This window comes from Pelodiscus sinensis, chromosome 1 (assembly GCF_049634645.1).
Source record: "Pelodiscus sinensis isolate JC-2024 chromosome 1, ASM4963464v1, whole genome shotgun sequence".
In the NCBI taxonomy this organism is placed as follows: Eukaryota; Metazoa; Chordata; order Testudines; family Trionychidae; genus Pelodiscus; species Pelodiscus sinensis.
The window spans coordinates 298242216-298265543 of record NC_134711.1 but is presented as its reverse complement, the minus strand read 5'-3'; the positions used below and the strand labels follow the sequence as shown (position 1 = coordinate 298265543).

Below are 23328 nucleotides of genomic sequence, written 5' to 3'. Positions count from 1 at the left end.
CACTAAACTCATCCCTTTCCCTGTAGATGTCTTGCATGAATAGCTCCTTGTTGTCGATGTACAAACTGATACCATATTACATTCTTTGAAATTAATGAGGTTTGCCTTAGGCAGTTTACTTGAGCAGCCATTGTAAATATATGGAATTCTTTTTCTATCATTATATCTCTATATTCAACAAGGCTTAATAAACGTATTCATTCATTGCACACAAGTAAAAAATTTATCTTGGTGTCTGCAGTATAATTGCTATCTTATCCTGATTGTATTCCACACAACCAAGCTCTCTATAAATGTCTTTGAAGACCAGAATTAAATATTAAATGAAGACCTATTTATCCAATGAACAAATATTCTTGAACAAATTTGCCATCAAGTTCTCCCCCATGTTTATTAATAAACAACAGAAAATCCAATCTGGCAGAGTCCAAAGATGCACTATATTAACTGCTGTTTAAGAAATATTTTCATTAATATAAAACTATAAAGCATAAAAACAAAATACTAATTTTGTCAGACTTACATTGGACAACTGAAACAATGGCAGCAATAATAGACAGAGAGATACTTTATTAGTTGAGGGACCAGGAAAAATGCAAGCATTAAATTTAAAACTTACTATCATACCAGTGTTTAAGTTAAGAGAAAAAAGGATCTATGGCAATAAAATAATAAATCTGCATGCTGGCTCTATTTTAGACATCTGCTAAGAAGAGACTACCTGTGCCAAAATCCTGAAAAGAATGTAATGTGGTTTTACAGAACTGAGATCAATGTCCCCCTGTACCTAATTGGGTTATGCACATATTCCAACTGTAGATGGGCCCTGTGAGACTAATATTTTAAGTGTTCTGGGGTTTTTTATTTTTTTGTGATAAAACAGAACACTTAGCACAAAAAGACTCAGCTCTAATTAAGCATTTTAATACTGTAAACTTAAAGAAATGATGCTGTACATTTTCATGCCAACAAAAATCTCAAAAAATAAATGTAGCTACTTTCTAGGCAAAAGTATGTTTGGTATTTAAGTAGATGGCAAACAAATTCAAGACAAATAATTGTTTATAATTTCAAGCTGGTGAATACTGCAACTGCAGTACACTGGTTTAGCTGCCAGTTGAGACTCTGAGCCAAAAGTGAAGATGGCAACAAAGGAAGGAGGGAAGGAAATCTGTTGTTATAAGAATCAGAGGGGTAGCCGTGTTAGTCTGAATCTGCAAAAACAACGAGAAGTCCTGTGGCACCTTATATACTAACAGATTTATTGGAGCATTAGCTTTCGTGGGCAAAGACCCACTTCATCTTTGCCCATTAAAGCTTATACTCCAATAAATCTGTTAGTCTATAAGGTGCCACAGAACTTCTTGTTGTGTTATAAGAGTGACAACATTTTGGATGCCATTTAAAATAAATAAGCATCTAGTAAGAAATAGAAAACACAATTGTTCAGTATAAAAACCTGGTAGAAGTTGGTTAGAATATTAAAAAGCAGTGGAAAGAGTTAAAATGCAATAATTACACACATAACCTATTCCTGGGCTTTTCTGAATTCAATTTGAAAAACAACTACTGGTAAGTTTTGTTAGGACTTGCTCAAAAAAAGAACAAAAACAAAAAAATATTCAACAGTTTCTTCTGTACACATTATTGTCTGAGACCCAGCTATAAAGGAAGACATGTTTACTTCACACCATCCAGAAATCAAAGTTAGTACAAATGTAATAAATATAGATTGTAAAAACATTTAACATACATTTTATATTAAATTTTATTTACATTTAAACCTCCAAAGCTTTGTATAATGGACCAATCTCTCAGAAAGAATGGTTCTTTAATTGCATTAACCCTATTTAAACCTCAGGAGAAAGTCCACTGTTTATATTTTTAAAGGGGTGATCAAACTGATGTTAGTTGAATGTAACCTGGGTTATCTGTTATTTGAAACACTGAAAGAATTCCAAGAGTCTATACAGCTTCCCCACCTCTGTCTTCGCTGTGGAGGTGGCCTTTGCATGTTTTTGTGAGGAGGTTCCACTGAATTCATTACAACAGAGATGGACATTTGATATTCATATCGTTCCAACATCTGAGCAATCTTCTCACGAGGGACCCCATGTTTATTCCTCCTACAAAAATAATAATTTAAATAATTTGTTTGGTACTTTTTATATGCTTGCAATCTTTCTTAAACTTTTGAAGAGCTATCGTCCTGTTTTATCCTTTCCATCCATTCAGGCTGTCAAACACAATCATTTAATCTTCTGCTAACTTTCAAGATCCAGAAGGATCTACACAGGTTTTTCCGTCATTACAAAAAATAAGCTTAAATATAATTGAAATAGATAAAATTGAAAACTGAAATAGATAAAACTACAAGAACTGATTACACATTTCTGAAAAACAATATGCTATTGTGTGTGGAAGTTCAGATTTAATTCCATCTTATAATATTCAAATTGTATTACACGTTTTAACACAATTTATTGTATATATTGAACATACAAATATAAAAAGCATTTTCCTGAGTACAGAAATGTGGTGCTGTTTATCACAGTTTAAGAGCAACTGTACCTGTATTTCCCCCTCTGTGATTCCTTCAGGGCAACCACTTCAAGGTTTCTGGCTCCCAGTCACCACCTTTCTTGGCCACAGACCTGTATCTCACTGCCTCCCTGACCAGTGGTTTTAAAGCTGCACAGCTCCCTGTCTTCTACTTTTAATAACACCATCAAGTCAGTCTGCCTAAAAAGACCAAAACCTGTGCTTTGCTTTCTTTCCAAGGACTATGAGTGTTGATTGACAGTAGTCACACACTGCATGTTACCACAAAAGTTTTTCTAAGCAAGCACATTTGTTTGTCAGGTAAACAAATGTGTAAAAACAAACAGCCTACCAGAGGTCACCCATGAATCTAATGGGGACACAACAGGCCTAAGTCTTTTCAACCCTTCTGCAAGAAATAGGGCCCCCTTGGACAGCAGCTTCTCATTCCTGGACCAGAAACAAGGCCACAAGTCAGTTTAAATGAAGGTTATTACCCAAAAGTCCTTTTTTTGTCTGTTGGTCTTTGGAGAATCTGCTTAGAAATAGTGTGTTAGCCTCTCCAGAAGTAGCACCCCTCTGGGAGGATTGCAACCTGGCTGATTTTGCCACAGTCATTGAACTCTCTTTTTAATTCCCAGAGAAGCTGCAGTTATCTTCTCCCATGAAATAGAACACAATCATACATAAACCATTTATTTAAAACAACGGACCTCAAAGATACTGTATGGGTTTGCAATATCGTACACACTGGTAGCCTGGACTACATATGTATACTGTTCCTAAGATGACTCTTCTTTCTATTTACCGATCAGATACAACAGTACTTTTAGATACTACTGTGATGGGGGCATATGAGTCAGAGAGTGTGTCAGGAATTCACAGAAACATAGACCCTGCTCATTGCATTTGGCTGACTCAGCTAATAAACCCAGACTGGCTAAAGATTTCAGCAGATACAGTCTTAAACAAAACACTGAAGCAACCCTGGGTTCCTGGTTGCTCCACAGCTACAGTTGTGGTTTTGGTCCTGCTTTCTATCCCTGCTCTCAGCTCCCTTCTTGCTCCCACCCCTTATTTTGAAATATGCTTTGAGGTATGGACGTGCTCTTGCGCAAGAAGTTTCTGTGCAAAAACTCTTGCGCAAAAGGCTGCTTGCGCAAGAAGCATGTAGTATAGATGTAGCCTATATGACGACTGAAGACAGTCGTCACATTGGGAATGATCCTATGCTCACTGAAGTCAGTGTCAAGGCCCTCATTTACTTTAATGGTACAAGATTAATCCACATCTGAATATTAAAATCCCACAGAGCAGCCAATAAAACAAAATTCAAGGCAGGCAACCCCAAATGGAAGGTCTGAAGACTGTTGACTTTTCCCCGAGTTCTGACCAAACATAACAACTGTTTATGATTTTCTCCTAATTCACAAATCATTCTGACAGAATAATCACCACACTGCAAAGGTCAGTTTTTTCAAACAACATGGCTCAAGCACATAAGCAGCTGATTCTTTCTTTCTATCAATGATTTTGCTGCAGAGCTGTTGTACTGACATTAATTAACTCTTCAAGATTTCAGGAATAGGATTTCTCAAAGTATGGAATCTTTACATCCAAAGCTAAATAAGCAAGAAGCTATAACTGCTATTGACAATAAAAAGAGACAACCGCTTCAAAAGTTCATCAACTGGATCTGTATGAGAAAAAAATCTTCCTCCTGGAGTCAGGTGATTTTAAGAAAAACTATAATGAAGGATAATATCGTACTCAACAAGAAACTTGAAAACAAATCATGCACATGAAATTTAGAGTTCATTTGCACTCCATCAGTATATTGAAGAATCTTGGTCTAAAGGCCTTTTCCCTCCAAAATAATGTATCTTTATTAACCCTTTGTCTAATCACCCACTGTATTTTCAGTGCAGTGGCTTCCTTCTCTGAAGACTTCCTGTTCATTTTTTAAATTATTTTACATATAGTACCAGAAACTTCAAATAAGAAATAGTATTTTTTTCTAAAAATATTAATGTATTTTTGAAATAAAAATAAGCAGTAATCCAGAATAGACAATATTACTGTTCAAAATGAGGACGTTTACCTGGCTATTCTCAACAATAAAATGGGGTTGGCGTATTTTCAATTCCAGTGCTCAGATAAAACAAAAGACTTCATACAAAAAATTAAATGTGATACACAGAAAGAGTCAGGATTGATGATTCCAGGTAATTCAGAAAACTAATAAATTAGTAATTTATTTTTCCATTTGGCCAAGTGCCCGTCATAATTTGGAACACTGAAAATTTATGACAAAAAAATCTCAGGATTATATTAATCTTTATGTTGGTAACTATTACACAAAATGTGTGACTTGGAGATCTGAAAAAACATTTAAAAATGTAATAGTCGACAGGCTGGTTGACTAGTCGCTGCTCCTCCCCCCCCCCCCCTGCCATTGCTACCTCTTCAGAAAGAGGTGTGAGTGGGGGAATGAGGAGGGGGTACTTCAAAGTGGCAGTGCCGTGTGGAGCTGGGGCCAGACCCATAAGGAGCCTGACGCCAGGCTCCCCACAGCATTTCAAAGCAGCAGCGCCGCACGGAGCTCGGGGTCAGCAGGGGAGTCCCCAGCTGACCCCAGGCTCCATGCGGCACTTTCACCTTTGAAGTGTAGCTACTGCCCTAGGGCTGTTGCTATACTTCAAAGGCAGAGGCGCTCTATCAACTAATCAAATAGTCAATGCAAAATGCATCGACTATTTGCTAAGTAAATTACTCGCAATTTAAGATCCCATTAGTCCATTTAGCTATTATGAACTGATGAGATAGTGAACTACTTTTGTTTCATTTCAATATTATAACAGAATCATTACTCTTCTTTATGCAAGTTCCAGTATAAACTACATTTTGAAAGAATTCATATACTTGATCATTAATAATTTAGTTTCATTTGGGTGAGATTATGCATGCAATTTTTCAAAGTTTAATAATAATTATTTATTTTATATACATTATGCTTGAATCTAAATATTGATATTTTTCAGTTACCAAAACAAGATAATCAAATGTTCTTCTCTTATGGCTTCAATCTAGTTAGAAGATGAATATTCTTATTTTTCTCTTATCTCTTGTTAACATACCATTGCAAAGCTCATTAACCCAATCAGTTTGTTGGGAGTCTTAGAAGGATTCAATGCCAACAAGAGATGGGGAAATAATAGTAAAAGTCTTTATCATTTGATTTCTCCCAAGTTTGCCTGGCATGCACTGAAATGCCATAGATTACAAGAGGATTTAGAGTGGGTGGTAAACATTAGAAATTAATAAAGAAAACTAAAATGGACTTTGTCCTAAAAGATCAGACCAAATGTCCATTTAATCCAGTATCCTGTCTCCAACGGTACTTAATACCAGGGAGCAGGGAAAAGTTTCAAGAAATACCATGATAGACAATTGGAATAGCTTGTTCATATGGGAATTTTCTTCCTAATTCCCACTGGATAGGAGTGAAGTTACACCCTTAAGCATGAGGATTTGTATTCCTTCTAAAATGTTTTATTCTGTCTAATTAAACCATGGATGTTCTTATCTACATACATGTCTGATATATATAAATGCTCATCATCTTGGTCACATCTTGCAGCAATGACCTCCTAAATTAGGTTAATCATCCACAGAATAAGGAAATGTTTCCTATGGGCCTGATAATTTTTCCATTTAAATACATGGAAACTTTGCTGTTGATTTCAAAGGGAGCAGGCCTGGGCAAAATATGGTCTGCGGGCTGCCAAGCCACCGGATCTAACCCACAGAGGCGGCAGGGTGCCCCTGGCAGACTCCCTTGCTTGCCCTGCAGCCCCGCGTGGCGTGCAGAAACGCAGCTGCTGGGCTACATTCCTGTTTCAAAACTGGAGGGGGGGGGATGCTTCAGGAGCCGCTCCTGCCCATGACACAATCCCATTAACCAGCCAATGGGAGCTGCTTGTTTGAATAACAGGCAGCCAAGAAGAACCACGCCCGCCCCCTGTCCTTGGCTCAGTTATTCACTGAAGCACATGGGTCAAGCAAGCAGGCAGGCAGGCTAGCTGGCTGGGAAACATTTTAAGCTCTGCAAGCCTTAGTTCTGCAGGCAGGCAGGCTGGTAAGTCTCCTGGCCACAGACTGCCTCTGGCACCCCTTCCCCTCCCTGCCCGAACCTTTTGCCCCACCCCCCACTCAACATACCAAACCCTCTGTTCCCCATACTCCCTCCCAGATCTGGCAACCCAAACTCCTGCCCCAGATCACAATCCCCTTCTACCCTAGGTCACATCCCAAACCCCTGCATTCCAGTCCCCTACCCTAAGGGTACGTCTAGACTACATGCCTCTGTCGCCAGAGGCATGTAGATTAGGCTACCAGACATAGGAAAATGAAGCGGTGATTTAAATAATCGCCGCTTCATTTAAATTTACATGGCTGCCGCGCTGAGCCAACAAACAGCTGATCAGCTGTTTGTCGGCTCAGCGCGATAGTCTGGACGCGCGGGTGTCGACATCAAAGGTATTTGTCGACCACCCAGGTAAACCTCATCCCAGGAGGCATACCTGGGTGGTCGACAAATACCTTTGATGTCGACACCCTCACGTCCAGACTATTGAGCTGAGCCGACAAACAGCTGATCAGCTGTTTGTCGGCTCAGCGCGGCAGCCATGTACATTTAAATGAAGCTGCGATTATTTAAATTGCCGCTTCATTTTCCTATGTCTGGTAGCCTAATCTACATGCCTCTGGCGACAGAGGCATGTAGTCTAGACGTACCCTAAGTCACAACCACCTCCTTCACCCAATCTCCCTCCAGCACTCCAATCCCTTATCCCAAGGTCCCCTCTGCACCCAACCTCCCTCCCAGACCCCACATCTCCTCCATTAATATCATGGAAGAGTGAGGCTCTCGACCACTTTCCAAAATCTTGGAATGGCCCTTGTCAAAAATTATTGCCCATGCCTGATGTGGTCTTCCTCTGTGTAGTTCTGTGCTGATATTTATGTATACAGTATATTTACATCAATATTAATAGAAGTCAATATACACTAGCAAACACACATTAGCAATAAAGCACTTACAGAACTGATGAAATACTGAGAAAATGTAAATTAAACCACAATCCAAAAGAAAAAAACTACAATGGTTACTATAACACAAATCTTACTTTTCTAACTCCGCAGGATCAAACTTCCACCATGTGTCTGGCTCATGAAATTCCACTCTGTAGCCTTTCCCTAGTGCCTACAGCAAATAAGGAAACATAAAATGCATGACAGATGTAACATTATTATACTAGTTCCCACTGCAACAAATGCAACATCATTAAATAGAAAAACTATTAATAAAAACTAGACTGTTATTAAAACTAAATACTAAACCAGGAGTTCTCAAACTCGGGGGGTTATGATCCTTCAGGGAATCATAATGTTATTATATAAGGGGATGAAAGTTGTCAGCCTCTACCCCCAAAATCTGCTTTGCCTCCGGCATTTATAATAGTGTTAAATATTTAAATAGTATTTTTAATTTATAAGAGGGGATTGGCATTCAGAGGCCTGCTGTGTGAAAAGAGTGACCAAAACAAAAGTTTGAGAACCAATGTACTAAGCAGTCCTAAAGCCCACTGAACTTTAAATCACTTTACCCCACAAATTCTAGGTTTCAACTAAGGCTAAAAAGATTTAGGTAAAGTTAATCCAAATTAGACTAATGCACTCCTGTTAGTGGCTATGTCAAAGAAATAGCCTGTCTGAGGAAAAGAAGGAATGTCAAAAAGAAAGACCATTACTAGACAAAGTAGTTGCATATGTGTTTTGTGAAAGTAGGTCTGCAAAAGAAACACCAGAACAACAACAGATTTAATGACACAGTAGTTATATTTACCATTTCCACATATGGCTTCATTTCCCAGGCTTGAGTATTAGTGTTGTCTATTATAACTGGAGTTCTTCCCTGGTCCATTGCTTGCTTTGCTGCAGTAAATAAAGATTACAATACAACCCTCAATATATGGGTGAAAATTAGAAAGAATATTTTGTCTATTTCAAGTAAAATGATGACACGCATTTTTGTTCTACAAGAGGTTTACATGAATTAGTATACCATGTGATTTATTAAGCTATCTAAACTGGATTTCTATTTCATTAGATTCCACTTAAACAAGAAGTTTACAGCTTAAGGGTAAACCAATAAACAATAATTTAACAGAGACAAGTGCTAAAAGAGCTTTATAATTAACAGGGAAAACTGCCTATTGCCTTCTTGATTCCTAGTAAGAAGCAATGCATCAGGCAGACATTTGTAGTGGGAATCCATAAGGAGAGTATTAGCTACATAACTTTTATAATTACTTTTACAGTTAATTCCAAGAATAATAATTACAAGAGCCATATTACATAGAATACACATTTATTGTAAGAGAGATGGCATGAATATGCTTCCAGAAAATCTTATGCTTAAGTTACTTTACTGGTTTAAGCAGATAATATTTCCATTAATAAAATCCCACATGATTAACCAAAAGGGGTGAAGCTGAGAGTAGAAGGGGCGGGGCCTAAGGCAGTAAGCCTTTAGTGCCACCCAGACCGCAGTTCGCCCCCGCAGACCTCACAGCCACGCGGAGAAATGTTCTGGTGGCAATTCAAAGGGGCCCAAGGCTCCAGGAGCTACTGCTCCGGGCCCCGGGGCAATTGCTTCCTCTTCCCCCTCCACCCCTTGTCGTCAGGCCTGTGAATAACTACCAACTATCAAGCCCAGAACTTTAGCTGTACTTCAGCATATCTTTTAAAAAGACCTTCAATCTTCATTTAAATCCACCACAATTTCGATAAATTATTCTACTAGCTAATTAACCTTTCTGTAAAAAAAAACAAAACAAAAAAACCCCTGCATCCAGTTTCTAATTTGAATTCATTCTAGTTTTACCTTCTAGTTACTCCAACTTGTTATGGCTTCATCTGTTTCAGTGAAAAGGCCTCTACTATCAGAAATCTTTTCTCTAAGTAGGTACTTATAGACAGATCAAGTATCACCATTCAATTTACTTTGTTGAATGGAGTTTTAATCTCACTATAAGAACTCAAATAATTCTGACAGTTCCTTTCCAATTTGTCAAAATCTGTTTTAAAGTATGGAAACCAAAACAGAATGCAATATTCCAATAAAGACTAGTCACTAGGCAACGTGGAGGTGAACTAGTAGGAGAGAAGACTGATTCAAATGTAAAAAAAGAAAAAGACCGGGGCCAGGTCTACTTTCATAAATAGAGATGACCATAGTCCCTTGTCTCATAAGGGTACGGTGATGATAAGTATATTAAAAAGATTGTGAAGCACTCAGATATTAGCGTAATGGAGGGCTATATAAGTATCCGTGACAGAAAGATATCACTTATCAGGTTAGGTCAAGCGGTAGAAGCTCGACAGATTTACGGTCCAAGTCTGGCTGATGACCCATGCAAGAGTAAGCAGGGTTCAATGTGATGGAATGTGGGTGGGTTTTAATTAACTGTTTTAAAACCCTAAGAAGTTAAAGCAAAAAGCCCAAACAATTCATGTTAAAAGTGAGTTAAATCTGCAAAAGTGAACAAAATTAGGTAATGACAGAACTAATGATTGCCTGTGCAACCTCAATTCAATTCCCCTTGTTCATATATATTAAGTCTTTAATTATATGATCATATACTCATTTTTCCATATAACTTCTAAATCTCAGTCAGTGAGCAGGCTGGACCTGCTTTGGGAATGGATCACAGTTGTGTAGTGAATGGGATTACTGTCCACAGGAACTATGCACCCCTAACTTGTTTCAGAAGTTGGAAGGTATATATAAAGCAGGAGATTGCAGAGAGAGAGGATAGTCTCATGCTTAAAGCATTTGAATGTCATCTTGGAGAACTGGATTCTATTACTGCTTCTCCCCAAAGTTCCTGTGATACTACACAAAACACTTAAATTAAACTTTTCAGAGGTTGTCACTAATTGTGTGTCATCCTAGGACCTCTTGATAACAACCATCATGCCAGGTCTCAACTGAAAGCCTGTCACACTGATCATCATAATCTTAGTGAAATACATGTATAAAGAATATGTAAGGAGCTATGTATGTATATATAAATGTGAATGATGCTTTGAAGTTAAATACAGATCACTTGGAGGTAATATATCTTAAGAAAGGATACATGACGAGACTCCAAGGAAGTCAGGAGAAGAAATCAAGAGAAAGATGAACAGCATGGCTGGAAGGAACACGGGCAAGAAGTGAGAAGAAGTTACTCACCCTGTGAAGTAACAATTGTTCTTTGAGATGTGCCCAGTGGCTGTTCCACTCCAGATGTTGGGTCCCATGCTGGTGCCGTGGCTCGGAGACTTCTCATAGCTGTGCTCCACCAGCTCGCGCATACGTGCTTCCCCAGCAAGGCGTTCGTGCCTTTGATCAGCCGCGTGAGAGCCGGCAACCATCAGTTCCTCTCACCCACTCATCTGAAAGAAGCAAATAAACAAGTCCGGAGTGAGGAGGAAGGGCGGGTCGTGGAGTACCCATGGGGCACATCTTGAAGAACAATTGTTACTTCACAGGGTGAGTAACTTCTTCTTCTTCTTCAAGTGGCCCCGTGGGTGCTCCACTCTAGGTGACTCCGGAGCAGTACCTAGGACAGAGTTAGAGCGCTCTGGAATCAAGACTACCAGCATGATTAAGTACTGCTGTAGCCACAGAAGAATCTGAAGCAAACTGATTGATTATAGCATAATGCTTCATAAAAGTCACATTAGAAGACCATGTTGCTGCTCTGCAAATGTCACGAAAAGACACTCCGCTCAGAAAAGCTGTGGTTGTAGCAACTACTCTAGTCTAATGAGCCCTCGGAAGAGAAGGGAGAGGCTTCCCTCGTAGCAAGTGACACATGGATATACATGAAACTACCAGCCTGGAGATGCGCTGAGAAGTTAGAGGTTGTCCCTTTGAATGGTGTGCTAATGATACTATTAAGCGGTCTGTCTTTCTAAAATCCCGCGTTCTATCAATGTAAAACGCTAAGGATCTCCTTACGTCCAATGTGTGTAGCAGCGCTGCTTGCGTTGAGGTATGGGGTTTAGGGGAGAAACATGGAAAAACCACCGGCTCATTTATATGGAATTCAGAAGAAACCTTCGGAATAAACGCCGAATGGGTCCTCAACGTCACCAAATCCTTGGAAAAAATTGTATATGGAGGTGAGGCCATAAAAGCTGCTCTCTCACTCACTCTGCGAGCAGATGTGAGGGCTAGAAGGAAGAGAAGCTTGACAGTAATTAAGTGCAATGGTACTGTAGCCAAGAGCTCAAAGGGAGGACGAGTCAAAGTTTGTAGGACCAGATCCAAGTTCCATAGAGGTGGAGGAGGTCTCCGTGAAGGATGAAGGTTTGAGAGCCCCTTCAAAAATCTTTTTGTAATGGGGTGCGCAAACAAGGAAACATCCCCATCCCTACGATGGAATGCATTAATTGCTGCCAAATGTACTTGTAGAGATGCGACTGCCAGGCCGTTGTCACGTAGTTGCAAGAGGCACTGTAATATACAGGGTAGAGTTGCGGAACGAGGATCTACATCATTATCCACACACCATGCCTGGAACCTGGACCACTTAGCTGTATAAGCTGATTGGATAGATTGTTTCCTACTATGCATTAAGACTTCCCTGACTCGCTGAGAACAGGACTGCTAGGAGTCGGTAAACCAACAAGCATACACGCCGTGAGGTGCAAAACTTCGGGTCTTGGGTGACAGAAATCCGTTGTCTTGGGTCAACACAGTCGGAAGAGAAGGCAGAGGATACGGTGCTCTCACTGACATAAGCTGGAGCACTGAAAACCAAGGCTAACGAGCCCACGCCGGAGCTAGAAGGATTACCCGGGCTCTGTCTGTGTTGATCTTCTCGAGAACCTTGGAAATCAAGACTACTGGGGGAAAGGCATATAGTAATGACCTTTCCCAGCGGAGAAGGAAGGCGTCCCCCAGAGAGTGACGTCCTATTCCGGCTCCTGAACAATAGGCAGGGCATTTCGTATTGTATTCTATCGCGAATAAATCTATCGCCGGAAACCCCCATCGGGCAAAAATACGAGTCAGTACGGCCGTGCGAACCTCCCACTTGTGGTCGTGAGGGAAATGCCTGCTGAGAGAGTCCGCTATTAAATTATCGACACCTGGAATATACAAAGCTGTTAGAATGGTGTTGTTGCTGATACACCAATTCCATAAGTGAATGCTCTCCGCACTAAGGGAAGGAAACCGGGCACCTCCTTGTCTGTTGATATAAAACATGGTCGCCACACTGTCTGTCAAAATCCTGGTAGTTGTATACCGAATCTGCAACTGAAAATGCTTGCAAGCATGGCGTACCGCTCTCAACTCGAGGACACTGATATGCAATAGCATTTTCTGTGTCGACCATCGTCTCTGGACTGTGCGACTGTCCATGTGAGCTCCCCAACCTGTTAGGGAAGCATCTGTTATCTGTTTTGTAGGTTGTGGGCGATGAAACGGGACGCCCGCAAGAAGACTGGCCAGGTTGACCCCCCACTGTAGGTACTTCCGGACATACTGCGGCACCACTACTGGCCTGTGAACACTGTGCTTCACTGGAACGTAAACAGTGGCCAGCCAGTGCTGAAGGCAACAAAAACGTAACCTTGTGTTGCGTACTACGATGGTGGCAGCAGCCATATGCCCCATCAACTGTAGACAGACGCACATGGGAATTGTTGGAGCGTGTACTACAGTGTGCACCAAATCTTTGATCACCGTAAAACGTTCCATTGGTAAGTATGCTCGTGCCATGGTGGAATCGAGTTGTGCGCCTATGAAAACGAGGTTCTGGGATGGAACTAGTGATGACTTCTTCACGTTTATGAGAAGGCCCAGAGCAGCAAATGTGCTGGACACTGTTCGAACCATATGACATGTTACCGAATACGTCGTGCCTCTGATGAAGCAATCATCCAAATAGGGGAAGATTGTCACTCCCAATCTGTGCAGATGGGCCGCAACCACTGCCAACGTTTTGGTGAAAACCCTGGGAGCACATGCCAGACCAAAGGGCAGGACTTTGTATTTGATAGTGCTCGTTCCCCAACTGAAAACGGAGGAAATGTCTGTGAGCCACGTGGATAGCTATGTGGAAATAAGCGTCTTGTAAGTCGAGGACTGCAAGCCAATCCTCTTTGTTCAATGACGGAATGATAGCTGTTAAGGTTACCATCTTGAAACGAAACTTCCGAAGGTGCCGATTTAGCTTTCTAAGGTCTAGAATGGGTCTCCAGCCTCCCGACTTTTTTGGTGTGAGAAAATATCGGGAATAAAAGCCTTTTCCCCAGAACTACTTGGGAACTCTCTCTATTGCTCCAATGGTGAGCAAACGTTAAACTTCCTGTTGTAGCAGTTGATCGTGAGAGGGGTCCCTGAAAAGGGATGAGGCAGGGGGAGTGGTAGGGGGAATAGAGAGAAAGGGAATGGATAGGCCGGACTGCACTACTTCTAATACCCATTTGTCCGTGGTGATGTCGGACCAACAATGGTAAAATGACCGTAGGTGATCATGAAAAAGTTGGATAATCTCATCTTCCGTGTTGATTGCGGGTAGCTGACTTGCATTCTTGACAAACAAGTCAAATTTGCTGCTTAGTTGACAAATGATTGGTCGAACGGCCCTGTTGGGGTCGTTTGCGCTGAAGATGTTGTCTAGGGTGTTGATCGTTGAAGGGACGTGATTGTGTCTGGAGAAATTAAAATCGTATTTTCGTTGATAAGGAAAATAACGTCTACATTTTAAGGAGGGAGTGTACATCTCAAGTGTACGTAGAGTGGTGCGTGAATCTTTTCCTGAGTGGAGGAATTCGTCGGTGTTCGCCACAAAAAGCTTAAGTTTGTCAAACAGTAGGTCCTCAACCTTGCTTTGCATCTCCTTTGGGGCTCCTGCAGATGACAGCCATGATGATTTCCTCATGGCAATATGTGTGGCAGTAGCTCTAGCCGCTGTGTCAGCCACATCCATGGCTATCTGCAGTGCTGTACTACATGATGCGTACCCTTTTTGGACTATTGCCTTCAAGAGTGGCTTCTTGTTGTCTGGGAGATGCTGAAGTAACTCCACTAATTTGGAATAATTATCAAAATTATGGTTTGATAGATGGGCCGAATAATTTGCGATGTGCAGTAGAAGTGTAGCTGAGGAGTAGACCTTCCTACCAAAAATGTCCAATTTTTTATTGTCCTTGTCCGGAAGCGTATTTTTGTATTGTGGCGCTTTAGCCCTACGTTGCACCGCGTCCACTACTAACGAGTTAGGCTGAGGATGATTGAACAAGAAGTCCAATTCTTTTGCAGGTACAAAATACTTTGTCGGTCTTTTTACTCGTAGGTGTAACCGATGTTGGGGTTTGCCATAACTCATCCACTATGTCCATGATCACATCATCAATAGTTAAGGCGATCTTTGCACGTTGTTGTGGTCGGAGGTTTTTCAAGAGACAATGCTTTTTAACCGGAACATCTGCTAGCTGTATTTCCTGTGTGCCTGCCACATGTTTAAACAGGTCTTTAAATTGTTTCAGATCATCCCGTGGAGAGACGTCAGCTGGAAATATCGCCTCATCCGGAGATGACGAGGAGCAGTCTGTTGGAGAAGTTTCCGGTTTGGGGTCTTCAACATCAGACAACTGCCCCTCTTCCGGCTCAGACTGGTCTAGTTGGATCGTTGGACTCTTAGATGGAGAAGATGAATCTAGGTGCTGTGATTGATGAGGTAAGTATTTTGCACTCGATGGTTGACAAATGCAGGAGGATCCCCTATGGGAGGACAATGTACGATCACACCGGGGACGATCATCATATGGTCTACGGTAGCTGTCATAATAGCGCTCAGAATGCAACAGGGAGGAGTGGCATGATGAGCATGCACTACCATGCTGGATATAATAGACGCGGCATGGGGAGCGTGTACCAGACTCGTACCTTCAGGATCGACCGGGTGAGCGGGACCATGAACGGGACCAACGTGTTTCTAGATACACTGCATCCCTATAATTACGCCGTCCATACGTGACCCTTGTAGGAGAAACACTATAGTCACGATAGCGACTGTACCTTCGTGGTGAAAAATCTGGAGACAGGGATCTGTCTCTATAATGAGTCTTTGATAATGCCTTCCTATGTAGGGAGGTGACTTCTGTCCTAACAGCCACAGGAGAGCCAGGCACCGAATTGCAGTGGAGCGGTGCTGGGGAACGCAGCTGTTGCTGCGTTGATGCTGGTACTGGTAGAATGCTCGGTGCGGGAGTCAGCAGCGGTGCCGGGGCTGAGGCATCAAGACCGTCTGTCTCGGAGCCCGGTGCCAGAGGAGACGGTGCCGCCATAAATGGGGCCAGTAAGGCAGGCGCTGTTATAGCCAGTGCCGCTGAAGCTGGTGCAGAGCAGCTGGTCAATTGCGGCACCGGCGTCAGTTTCAAAGAGTGCACAACTGAGGTCGGTGCAGACTTGCCGGCTAGCTGCGGCACCGCTCCTGGTGCCGGCGCCGAAGCCGCTCTCGGTGGTTGGGGCTCTCTGATGGCCGCCCCAGCAGACTGTCCAGACCCCCCGGGAGTCATTTTGGACACCCCTGAAGCCGTTGCAGCTGCTGAAGGGAGGGATCGCGCTGGGGACGGCTTCGATCGCTTTGAGCCGGCTGGTCCCGGGGAAGCCACCCTGAGTTTTTGTTCGGGGGCTTTTGTGGCTGTGGGAGGGATTGGGTCAGGCTGCAATGCCTTCCCAAACATCAGCATGAGGATCTTCATCTCCTGCTCCCTCCGGGCTCTCGATGTTAATTTTCTACAATGGGTGCACTTCTCTGGGACATGAGCTTCCCCCAGGCACCTAATGCAGGTGTGTGTCATGGCTGTCAGCCGTTGGCATGGGCTCATGGCATGCCAAACACTTTTTAAAACCAGTCGATCCAGGCATTTTCAGAATGAGTACAGAATAAATGCCTGTATACGCCCCGTGTAAAGCCTTGTCAATTTCACTTTTAGCGCTTTGTGCAGCGCTTTAAGAGAAGCGGCTTGAGGAAAAAAATTTTTTTTTTTTAAACTTTCTTATGAACAGGAGAACAAGCTAACAGGAACACAACTAATACTGAATAATATTTTCATATTTGTTCATTTTTTTAATTGTATCCTTTGGTATATATGGTTGTGACTACTTTCTTCCACTATTTGATCTGAGGAAGTGGGTCTGGCCCACGAAAGCTCATCATCTAATAAACCATCTTGTTAGTCTTTAAAGTGCTACATTGTCCTGCATTTTGCTTCAACTACCCCAGACTAACACGGCTACATTTCTATCACTAACAAATTTAACTATTTACAGATGCAAAAACTGACTGAAAACATTCTGAAGAGAAATACTCAGGGAGCTCTGACCGTGACCTGAGGCGGTTGAGAGGAACTGATGGTTGCCAGCTTGCATGCGGCTGATTAAAGGTGCGAACACCTCGCTGGGGAAGTACACATGCGCGAGCCGGCAGAACACGGCTATGAGAAATCTCCAAGCTGCGGCACCGGGACGGGACCCGACACCTAGAGTGGAGCACAAATGGGGCCACTCGAAGAAGAACCCTATTTACAGGTGAAGAACAAAGGTCTGGTATAAACTATCACTATATATCACAAGGTGCCTGCTGGCTTGATCTCATGAAAGGAAGGTCCCTGTCATTCTGAATTAAAACACCGTGAGAAGCAGTTGGGGTAAGCAGTACCTTATTAGATAAGAGGGCATCTTGCTACTTAAATAGTAGTAGTGAAGCCTGTTATAGAATCATAGAATCGCAGATCTGGAAGAGACCTCAGGAGGTCATCAAGTCCAGCCCCCTGCCCAAGGCAGAACCAATTCCAACTAAATGAACCCAGCCAGGGCTTTATCAAGCCAAGACTTAAAAACCTCTAAGGATGGAGATTCCACCACCTCCCTAGGTAACCCATTCCAGTGCTTCACCACCCTTCCAGTGAAATAGTTTTTCCTAATTCCTAATGTGTAACTGACATGGTGCACTATAGGAACTCAAGTCCCTGTAACTGTGACAGTAATCATGTAATTAAAGACAGTAGCATAATGTATATGCACAAGGAGATCCAATTAAAGTTGCACAAGCAACCATAATTCTGGCATTTCCTAATGCTTGACTATCTGACTTTGCAGCTCGCCATCATTTACATAATAATGTAATTAACAGAGGGACAGGCAAGATACATCCTGGGGGCTGGATCCTGCCCATCAACCCTTGTAATCCGGCCTGCCCACCCCTGCAGCATGGATTAGCACTGCTCAAATTGGCTAGCTGCTCCCTGTGGCGCTCTGCACTGCAGGGACAGGATGGAAATCAGCCAATGGGAGCTCAGAGATTTTGCTGGGAGTGGGAGCAGCATGCAAAGCCTCACCCCACCTTCTCCCAGCACAGAGAACAACATGGAACAGCCAACCTAGAGCTGCTGGCAGGCAGGGAAGCCTGCTTCAGAGTGCTGCAGGCCGGGAGCTGCTTAGATAAGCACCTAGCAGCCAGAACCTGTCTCTGGCACTCCACCCCCTTCTGCACCCCATTCTATGGCCCTCCCCTAGACCAGAATCCTCTCCTGCACCCATACTCTCTCCTGGATCCTGCACTCCAATCGCCTGCCCCAGGTTACCACCCAAACCCTCTGAACCCTTTTCTACCCTTCTCTGAACCTCAGTCTCCTACCCCAAGCTCCCTGCTGCACCCAACACCTGTCCTGGAGCCCGCACGCACTCCATAGAAAAGTGCAGCCCTTGACCACTTATCAAAATATTGATTGGCCCCCCATCAACAATTATTACTCATCTCTGAATTAATGGCTGCTTTCACCCAAAGCTGTATAAAGGCATTCACTGCAAGCTAAAACATAGGCTAATCAGCTTGTTCTCATACTGCACAGATACACATGGGCATCAAAAAATAGGAATAGTGTTCCTATTAAGTGTTGAAATACAGAAATATTGGGTAACATGGATAAATGGATAAGGAGATATAGAACTTTTCACCTCTAGGTCACTAGTGTGAGCTAATCTCAGGTCAGAAATGACTAAAAATCATTATCATATGACAGCTGTTAGGGACCTTTATTTACATTTTTATTTATAAAATGCTCTAAATGGCCCAGGGCCAAAAAAACACCACCACCACCACCACACAACACTTAAGAATGTACATTTTTTTGCCTTCTAACAGAAGACGAAAAAAAATTGCAGTTCCCCAAAATGAAAAACCATTCAAAATTTTGTTTTGGGAAACTGTAATTTTTTGTGTGTGCTATAAGATCAGCATTTCTGGATTATTACTGAGCTATACAGGGAAAACTTTTGGAACTGGGAATATTTTATCACTGAATATTTATTTAAATATAGAATCTATTTGCTCAAGCACTTCATATAACCTAATTTACCATGTTGGCTCAGTGGTTTTTGCTATAGCTAAAATATAGGACAAGTAACACTTTTCAAGTAATGCTTATCAAGCTTTTCTCTATACAGCCTCTCTCCAAGTAATGAACGAGTTGTGGACCAAACACTTGGCCGTAACTCAATCTGTTCGTAACTCGGACCCCATTGAGTTACACGCGACCACGCTGTTGGTAAGCGCGGGTCGTGTTTGTAACTTAGGGACCGCCTTTATGACCACTCCATAGGAGCTTTGGTCGTAAGTGTGAACGGTCATAACTCGACCGTTCGCAACTCAGGGAGCGACTGTACTAAGAAATGAACTGAAAAACTGAAGATTTCTGTAATACGTTTCCATTGTGCAGGAAATCATATTTTGAACCAGTTAGAGCAGTGGTCTCCAACCTTTTTACACCCAAGATCACTTTTTAAGTCTCAGAACAGGCGAAGATCTACTGCCCCGCCCCTTCCTTGAAACCCCGCCTACATTACATGAGGAATTCTAATGTAAACGTACTGCGCAGATGCGCAGTTCAGAGAGGGCTCAAGAGCTACTCTTAGAGCCCCTGAGATCTACCGGTAGCTTGTGATCTACCGGTTGGTGATCACGGAGTTAGAGCATACCGGTTCTGTTCAATATTTTCATCAACGGTTTAGAGATTGGCATAGAGAGTACGCTTATTAAGTTTGCAGATGATACCAAGCTGGGAGGGGTTGCAGCTGTTTTGGAGGATAAGGTCATAATTCAAAATGATCTGGACAAACTGGAGACATGGTCTGAGGTCAATAGGATGAAGTTTAAAAAGGACAAATGCAAAGTACTCCACTTAGAAAGGATTAGTTTTTCACACATAAAGAATGGAAAGTGGCTGTCTAGGAAGGAATACTGCAGAAAGGGATCTAGAGGTCACAGTGGAGCACAAGCTAAATATGAGCCAACAGTGTGATGCTGTTGCAAAAAAAGAAAACATGATTCTGGGATGCATTAACAGGAGTGCTATGAGCAAGACAAGAGAAGTCATTCTTCTGCTCTACTCTATGCTGTTTTGGCCTCAATTGGAGAATTGTGTCCAGTTCTGGGCACCACATTTAAAGAAAGATGTGGAGGAATTGGAGAAGGTAAATTGTAATTAATAGCAACAAACACAAATACTTGAAAGTCAATTCCATCTCTATTCTTCATGATCCATTTGTCTCCACAGTGGTTCAGATCTGTGGACTTTATTATTGAAGAAAGAAAATTTTCAAGTAAGCATGGATAAATTTCCTATTCTTGGTGCATAGATTGACAGATCCATTACAGTGAGATTTTCATAACAGTGTCCTATCACAATGGGTACCAGGAATGTGCTTTAAAAAGTGACATAAAAACAAGGTAAATTATATAAATATTGCTTCCATCTTTCCTTGGGTACTAAAGTATGGAGAAAATTTCTGCACAAAGAAAGGAAAAGGCATTGGCTAATACTGGATGACCAAATATTCAGTATATAGTAAAGTCTAGCAAATCTCAACAGCAGAGACATAACTATTCTGCTCTGAGATTTCAGTCCTCAGGAGCACTGACACTTTGCTGCTTAAGTGAAGGAACAGATGTCTGAATTAAAAGTACAGTACTGAATCTCAGTTAAAAAGCTCTCAATTAAAAAAAAAATCTGATTAAAGATAGTAGCTATCTGGAGTTCTCCTCTAGCAGTTGTACTTTGTGCCTATGTGAAGTTAGCATAAGATTGATCCTCAAGATATTTAATGTTGAGATATGTAAAAAAAAAAATCACCTTTTCTTGAATATGCTGCAACATAATACAAAGCCTTGACCTTTTCAAGGACACTCATGCTCTCACAAAGTGTTCTAGGCCATAGTGACTAAAATACATGTTTCACAGATTTAATGTGGCAATTATTCTGCTGGCTGGTATACAGGCCTCAGTTTAAGTGGCATTTGTTTCCTTCTCTTTGGGAGTCCACGACAACAATAAGTCACCCCATCCAAATATTCATTTTAAACCTGACTAGTCCCAAAGGAAGGATTGGCTCTGCAAAAAGCAGATCTCTTTTGTGAGATAGGAACATCTAAAGACCCAATGATATGATAACTAGACCTGAGAACAGCACTTTCATCCAGAAAGGCACAAATAATATTATTGCTGTTATCTCATTCTTAACTTATGTATTGTCCTGTGGAACAGTGGAAATGGTGGGAAGGCATACAGGAAGGACTTTGTCCAACTTAGCAAGATGTCACGCACCACTTCACTTCCAGAGAGGCCTCAGGGCACTTATTTACTATTTCCAGGTACAAAGAGGCTGATCATTTGTCCACCAAACTGACTTAAATTTCAGAAGTTATTTTTAGGTCTAGAAGCCACTCTGACTCTGCCAGTCTGACTTTTGCCGTATGTAAATCTTGATGTCCACTGCTTCCTTGATGGGCAGTATAAAGAGAGAGGAAAATCTGTTACACCCAATTCTCTCTAGGATAGAGCTGGTTGTTTTCTTCTGTGGATTATGAAAACCTATCAGTGACATTAACTGTCATGACCCAAACAGGTCTGTTATCCATGGAAGGAGCAATGCTCTGATGTTAAAAGTCTGGTCAGTGGTGCAGCAAGGCTACAGCAGGTTCCCTACTTGCCATAGCTCTGCACAACTCCCTGTAATTACATGCAGCCAGGAGACTCTGCACACTGCCTCCATCCCAAGTGCCTGCTCTGCAGTTCCTCTCCCGCATTTCTCATTTTGGAACCCACCACAGAGCCCACACCCTCATCTAGAGCCTTCCAGTTCCAGTCATGAGCATCACCAACCCAATCCCTGATAAAAATGAGCAACTGAGGGCGCGGAGAGTGAGAAATAGAAGGATGGAGCGAGTGAGGGCAGGGTCTCAGAGAAGGGGTGGGGCAGAGGTGGGGCTTGGAATAAGGGCAGGACAATGGTGTTCGGTTCTGTGCAAGTAGAAAGTTGGCAACCCAAGCCCTTTTCACACAGCCAGCTGCGATAACTAGTGAGGCATTATGTTTCCTGCTTCCCCACTTACAAAGGGCCTTCTTTTTGCCTCTAGTTTTTTTTCAAACTTAGTTTGCATCTTGAAACTTTCAGAGGCACCATCCACAGCAAACACCTAAGAAAGGGAAGCAGAGCTGAGGAGACAATTGTCCCCAAAATCAAGTGCAGTCCTGGGACATGATTGGGAATAAGACAGAAACATTCCTGTGGCCAGGTGTTAGTCCACAATTTTGAAAGAGTCAGGAATTTTCCATAGAAAAGCTCTCTGACAGAGGGATGGCAAAGATGCTGATCCCTGAAGAGAACACCAGGACACACAAAGTATTCCCCTGCTGCCAATGACTAACAGGATTCGTTCAGCCTGAATGTGCAAGCAGGCTGAAGAACCCACTAAAATAGGTCTATAGATTTTGCACAAAGTAGTAGTATTTTTGTTAATTGTTTTCTCACATCTGAATCTTTAGTTTTAAAGAAATGTACTGAGATTATGTATTTGTGAATTCCATGTAAAATGACCACTGACACTTGTAGATACATATCTATGCTATATATGCATTTTCTAATCATATGAGATCTAAAAGAATTCCACTACTGTGTTCTTACCTCTCTTCTGGTTCCAGTCATGAGCATCACCAAGCTGAGCAACATTGTATGTATATCCATCTTGCTGTCGAAAATAATCATCAGTGCTGAACACCACGCCATCATGATTTTGACCAAGTAAAATACTATCAAACAAAGGAAAACACAAAACCATTATAAATAAGCCAAATCTTATTCTTTAGACTGTAAACAATGAAGTAATATAGGAAAGTTTAAGGCTGTACTATTTTTGATTTTCAATACCTTCAGTTTGGCAGCTAAAAGAAATTCAATTTCCAACCCAAAATTAAATATTTTCTTTTCTCTCCATTGCTGACTTATTTGCCGATTTTACTCCCTTCCCTACAATAGCAACTGAGCACCTTCCAAATCTTTTCATGTATATATTCTCACAACACTTCTTGGCAGGATTACTCCCATCTTGCAGGTGGGTATTATGGAGGACAGTCTCACAGAATATCTGTGGCAGAGTTAGTAACTGAATTGGGTCTCCTGAATCAGAGTCCAGCATCCTAACCACTAGACCAGAGGTTCCCAACCTTTTCCAGATGGGGACTCATTTTGACAATTCAGGAAGGCTTGGTGACCCAAGGCAATTCAAAAGGGGTGGAGGGGAGGAAGGAGAGAGAGGCAGTGCAGTAATTAGCTAATTTTGCACCATAGGCAAGAATATAAAATTTTGCCCCCTCCTG

At 42.0% G+C, this 23328-nt stretch overlaps 1 protein-coding gene across 10 annotated transcripts in view; it reads right to left on the bottom strand.

The window, feature by feature from the left end:
* The window catches only part of N4BP2L2 (NEDD4 binding protein 2 like 2), a 93667-nt gene that overhangs the window by 55548 nt on the left and 14791 nt on the right, over positions 1–23328 (bottom strand). For 4 of the 10 annotated variants that reach the window (XM_075919197.1, XM_006134208.4, XM_075919196.1 and 1 more), the window contains exons 3-6: positions 22637–22761; positions 8450–8538; positions 7731–7807; positions 1983–2126 (exon numbers count right to left, since the gene is read on the bottom strand). In XM_075919197.1, coding sequence (XP_075775312.1) covers positions 1983–2126; positions 7731–7807; positions 8450–8538; positions 22637–22761 — 435 coding nt within the window. Of the gene's footprint in view, positions 1–365; positions 2127–7730; positions 7808–8449; positions 8539–10843; positions 17194–22636; positions 22762–23328 lie in introns of those variants that run through there. The other 6 variants (XM_075919200.1, XM_075919199.1, XM_075919198.1 and 3 more) reach the window with 6 other exon arrangements.